The sequence below is a fragment of the Rhincodon typus genome, chromosome 18 (genome assembly GCF_021869965.1).
Source record: "Rhincodon typus isolate 14 chromosome 18, sRhiTyp1.1, whole genome shotgun sequence".
Lineage (NCBI taxonomy): Eukaryota > Metazoa > Chordata > Chondrichthyes > Orectolobiformes > Rhincodontidae > Rhincodon > Rhincodon typus.
In genome coordinates, this window is record NC_063349.1 from 30,689,479 (window position 1) to 30,695,478 (window position 6,000).

Consider the following 6,000-nt stretch of genomic DNA (forward strand, 5'->3'; position numbering starts at 1 on the left):
CTTGACAAAACTGGCCATTTGATCTGTTGGAAATAAGTGTTGAATGAGTGACAGGGAAAACTCACTTTGTCACTTCATTACAGATCCTTTACAGAAACTGAATCAGCTCTGCTAAACTTACCTGTTTTTATATATTTCCTATCGTGCCTGATTTGTTCCTTGCAGAATGCTACCCAATAACATTTTACCATCTGAGGACAGAGTGACTGTGAAGTTTGGACTACCTCATGACCAAATATCAGTCGTGCTTTCTAATTGACTAAGAGGGGATGCAATTCACACAAGGCAACTAGGCAGTGCCAGTCCTCCTGTGACTGATATAAAACACATTGATTTTCTACCATGTTGCTGCATCCTGTGGCCCAATTGAAGACTGATAATATCTCAGGAAAGGAAGCTATGTTCAAGTGACAGATATCTCAGGGACTCAGAGTTATGACTTTCTGGTTGAGAGTTGAACACTCAGCCACTAGAGCTACCGAGTAACAGAGTATTTTAAATACTTTTTTGTCACAATTTATAATCTTTTATTAATAAGAATTTTGGTGCAGCTCAATTAAAAATAATACTAATCTAATTTCAGAACAAGTTCATTTAAACACTTTTGTTTGTTTTAAATGAATAATACTCTCACCACTTCTTCTTACATATTGCATTCCATGTCATAGAAAAGCTGAAAGTAAAATACTTATCCAGTAAATCCATCAGGAATCTGCAGCACATTCGTTATAAATAAATTATTCAATCAGTAAATTTGTAAAAGTCCAGCAGTGTGGTAACATCCAAACTAATAAAGGATCTTCAGCCTATAATCCAAAACTGAACTTGAATAATGTAGCTGAAGTATTACATTACATAAACTACACATGAAAGAACTACTAATTGCATTTGATGATGGGTAATTAATGGGGAATCTTTAGATGAGCAAGTTGAACTGAAACTACAGTCGTTTTCTCTTCCCACTGGACACTTGTGCTCTTCAGAATGTATAGCACTGTTAGCCTTTAAATGGTTGAAGAATAGAACAGTATACAAAAAGATCTCTAAAATTTATATACTGCACAAAAAGAGCTCCATACTTGATATGATAGTCCTGATTTATGTCCTCATATGCAGTGGCTCAGTTGAGACAGCCCACACATTTGATAAATATTAATAGTATGAATTTATTACCAAGGCGAAATGAGCTCTGTTGGTTCATCACTGCACCCTTAACAGCTATCAGTACATGAACACAAGGTGCAACCGCACTGTCTATTATATGACCCCATTTACTCTCTGGATGGTACTTCATTAAATGGTACCTTTTGGCCATGCTACGGATGGATGAAAATCAAAGTTATCAAGGCTGCAAGTCCTGAATAATGAGTTTCACCCAACCTTGAATATATTCAGATGAGTAGAGGTAGCTAAGTGCTCATCCTAGCTTTTACATGCTTTTCCTTATTTATCTTTAATAAATTCCATTTTATCAGAACATGACTGCCTTCCTGCAAACATGTTCTGCTTGTTATTACTCTGTGATAAAATAAATTATCATAACCCTGTAAACATAATAATCAGATACAGTATACAAGTCACAGAAGACTTAATGATAGTGATCTTATGAAGTTTTATAATTAGAGTTTATTTTGGTGTATATAATGGTGTCCTTTTAGTCTGCAAAATTATATATAATTTCTTCTTTGAGCAATTCTGGATTAGTATTTTTTAATATATTGAAGATATGCCTTTTAACAAGCCCATTAGTAAATATATTTACAATCAACTTTAGTATCATAATTATTAGATTAATACAAGAATATTTTTGGAAATGAATCTTTTTAAAAATGTGTTGTAGAAAATTTGGACATAGCTAGTGATTTTCTTTTTTTAAATATTTAGTAGCATTTGTTTATCAGGTTAGTTATGGTAATAGAATTGCAACCAAATTTATGTATAATTGTAACTGCATTGCTTGCATCAATCTGCAGGCTATGAGTAACAGTGGAATAAAACAGTTTGTGGTTTATTGGGAACAGATGCACTTGGGAATGCCTTCAGGGTGCCAAGCGTTGTTATTAGACTGCCAGTGAGCTTCTCCTGGCTGCTGCCCAAGAATGCAGAACAATTAGCTGGCATATGTTAATTTTTGTTTCTTTAACAAATTTTTCTACACTCTAAACATGTAAAACAAATCCACAAAGTAAGATCAATCAATGTTAAATGCATAATTTTCTCCCAATAAAAAGGTGTTTATCTATAGATGAATACGTAACATTTGGAACAACAGATGTGCCTGAATTACTTAGTCATTTGCAATTTCCTGCACAATTCCTGATTTTCTAGTTTTGTGCTGCGACAAGATAACATTACAGTTTTCCCAGATCAAGAAATTACCCTTCAGAATAGATTGAAAATGACTACAAATTAGCTATTAGGAGCATCATTTAAGAATTTGGCAGAAATCTTTTCACAGTAGATGGGTGTAAATTTTGTTAATTAGATGCTGTTTATGACGATGGATGTGTGGTAAATATAAAAGAGGTGATGTGAGAATGTTTTAATAACGAGTAGCAGAGTTTTATTGGGAGGAGTATTTGAAGGGCATACTGTTAAATCGCTTGCATTCATTTTCACTTTTTCTCCTTTTTCTTCCCTGACACCCACATTCCAGGGTACATCAGCAATAACTGACACTGTAATCATAAATTGAAAATGATACTTCCAGAGGAATTGGCAAACTTGACATTTCATTATATTTGTTAACACATGCCACAAATGATTGTTAGTGAAGAAATTCCATTCCCCTCTCCATCTACAATCATATTTAATTTGAAAAATTTCAGTCTCCTCTGGCTAATTTGCAATTAAGACAATTTTGTTTGAATATGTAGTAATGTCATTACCATTCCACGAAATTAGCAGTGAGAGTAAAGGTCAGTGTAAAATTTTCCAGCTGGCTGGAGCCTCTCAGCTGAGATTTGGAACTGTGCAAAATCTGCAGCAGCAGTGGAGTAACAGCAGCAGATTCCAGTCCCATTGCAGTAGCTGGATCCCTTTGATAATCTGCCTTGTTTTTCAACCTTTAAAAATAGACAGCTGCATCCATGGAACATTTGATAGCAGCTTTTATTATGGGAGAGACAGTTCTTACAGAGTTGAGGTAGACTGAAATGAGTTGGGCCTGAGTAATGTTGGATCAGATCATTAGATAATCTCTAACAGCATCCTCTAATTAGAGTTCTTATGATACAATTTCATCCTGTAATTAGTTGAGATTGGCTGCTTCCTTTGCTGCTTATTAGTGGCAACACAGCTGTAGAACTGAATCCACTCTCATTTGTCAAACCTTTTAAAGCCTTCTTTCTCCTGTCTCTGCCTTTTCCCGCTCCTCCTCCTGGGCCTCCTCAGCTGAATCTGGTGTCGAGTGTCACAATGTCTAAGAACATTTCAGAGACTTCCCCACAGAGCTTACCTCAGACTCCCACCACACCAACAGCCCCAGTCACCCCTGTCACGCAAGGACCTTCCGTAATCACTCCAGCCAACGTGCATAATGTGGGACCAATTCGAAGACGACACGGTGATAAGTACAACATGCCCATTTCATCAGGTAGGATTCTAAGGAGCTCTAGTAGTAAACTGACTTTTTGTCTGACAAATCACATTAATTATTTTTGGTTTTAACATCTCTATGTTTTGAAGATTATAGAAAGAAATAACAACCCCTTTGTTGCCCAGAATGCATTGAACTTAAAAAAGTACACTTTTACATGTTTTACTATTCCAGGAATTTCCTACAGATAAAATTATCTAGAATCAATTTATTTGGGGGGTGGGGGAAGAAAGTTTTAATATCTAGGGTTGAGAGGGCAGAAGGAAATAATATTTTGAATATTACAATACTTTTAAAAAGTAAAGCTATGACTTTATAGTAGATATGGTGCTGATAGTATTCAAAAATAGTTCTTTTTAAGTAAAGAATCAACGAGATAATATACCCAAATAAGATAATATATGTAATCAAAATTCTGCATTTGTTGAAATGTAATATTTCACAAAGTCTCAGATAAATCCAGTCTTAAAATCATATTTTTCTGCCTTTACAATTTGAAGATTGACATTCTTAGGTTTTAGTTCTGAAAATATAATGAAGTGTAATAGGATAATTGTATAAGACTAGACAATGAGTTTTTTAATCAATATTTCTGGCACAGGCTGAAAAATATTTTCAGTCCAGTAGCTCAAGTGGCTGAGCTAACCAGGTAGTTGAGAGTTCAAATCCCAGCACTGCTTAACACTTGAAACTCAACTCAACTAACTGTTGCAGGTAGCATTGTTAGGTTTCAGTTGAACTGGCTCAATGAGTGACATATTGCACAAAATGCTCTGACTTAGAAATTAAATGTTGCTGGGTCCATTTTTGTGGACATGAAACAAGTGCCAATGAACCCAATATGGCAGGCACCATGTTCTCTCATCAACATTGAAAGTGAAGTATCAGCCACATTGGCTAATGCAGTCATACCTGTAGCAGGCATATGCAAATCGAGGACCTAGTATTTGTTGGAGGGAGGTCATCTTTGCAAAGTTTGATTGTACCTGTACACATGCTTACCATGTGTGGGACACGTTAGGGTCATTTTGTTTCCAACTGGTGTAGCCAAATCAACTGCCCTTAATGATCACCATCTGAGATCTGAAATTCTTGTGCAGCTGGCCTAAGCAGAAGTACTTTCAGCCTCAGTTTAAATCTTCATGCTGCTGCCAGTCATCACTTACATTCTCTCCCCTCTCTTCTCCAGGATGACCTGAGCCCTTTGGCCACCCTATCTGATCTGGTTGAATGAGTAATGCCACTGCAGCCATCAACTTGTCTCTGGGAGTGCGACAGCCACTCACAGCTCAGTGGGAATAAACAAAAGAGGGCTTTGTTCTGTGGTTAGCTTCATTGAAGCAGCATCATACATTGTACTGGGATTGCACTCTGTTTTAACATAACTCAAATTCTGGGCTGATACCATTCTCGGAAATGTTGCAAAGATAGTGACTTAAATCACTTAAATCCCTTCTCCTACCATTTGATCAGAACGGCATGTATGATGGCTGTCAAGCAAACCCAATCATCCCATGCTTCTGGTTGGATGAGGATGTATTTTCTCAAGCAGTTTCTTTGAAAGATGGATGATGAGGATGGAGGAGTTTAATTGAAAGAAGGAGCAAGAGAGACAGCATGTTGTTTATTATTTAATTTGTTATTGGTCTACATTATATAAAATAATTTGTTTTCCTTTTTCTATAGTAAGTCTGACACAGTTAATAATTCGAACATAATTTTAACTTGTCAATTTTTCAGTGCAGGAAATTACCATGTTTACTTGACACTCACTATTCACTCTTACAGAGATTGCCCCAAACTATGAGTTTTATAAGACTGCAGATGTCAGACCTCCATTTACTTATGCAACTCTCATAAGGCAGGTGAGTAGAAAATAAATTAACGTTGCCTGATTTAGGTTATAATTAATTACTGCCTCAATTAATGTTTCCTGAGAAAGTGTCAACCTGTTTAGTTACCAAACAGCTATTTAATGTCATTTTGTCCCTTTTATTTCAGGCTATCATTGAATCATCTGACAGGCAGTTAACACTTAATGAAATCTACAACTGGTTTACACGGACATTTGCCTATTTCAGGCGTAATGCTGCAACTTGGAAGGTAACTCCATAACCTGCACTTTATAGAAGCATGGCAAAGTACCTGCAGATAGGACTGAAGACATTTATTTACTTGACACAAACAGATTAGTATCAGCCTTCCCCCTTTTTAAAATTGGCTGTTGAATAGAATGAATTCCCTTTCTCAAAATGACAAGTGGAAAGAATAATTTTGCCTCTGATATCGTTTTCTAATTTGGTGCAATTAATAGCTTCGCCTTGGTGGAGATGTGAGGGCCTGACACACTAATTACAGTGTGAGCACTCAATCATCAACACCTTTGTTAGTAGCACCGTATT

At 36.2% G+C, this 6,000-nt stretch overlaps 1 protein-coding gene across 10 annotated transcripts in view; it reads left to right on the forward strand.

Moving 5' to 3' along the window:
- Positions 1 to 6,000, forward strand: part of foxp2 (forkhead box P2) — a 746,195-nt gene that overhangs the window by 710,256 nt on the left and 29,939 nt on the right. For all 10 annotated transcript variants that reach the window (XM_048607717.1, XM_048607716.1, XM_048607724.1 and 7 more), the window contains 3 exons: positions 3,394 to 3,595; positions 5,387 to 5,463; positions 5,600 to 5,701. In XM_048607717.1, coding sequence (XP_048463674.1) covers positions 3,394 to 3,595; positions 5,387 to 5,463; positions 5,600 to 5,701 — 381 coding nt within the window. The remainder of the gene's footprint in view (positions 1 to 3,393; positions 3,596 to 5,386; positions 5,464 to 5,599; positions 5,702 to 6,000) is intronic.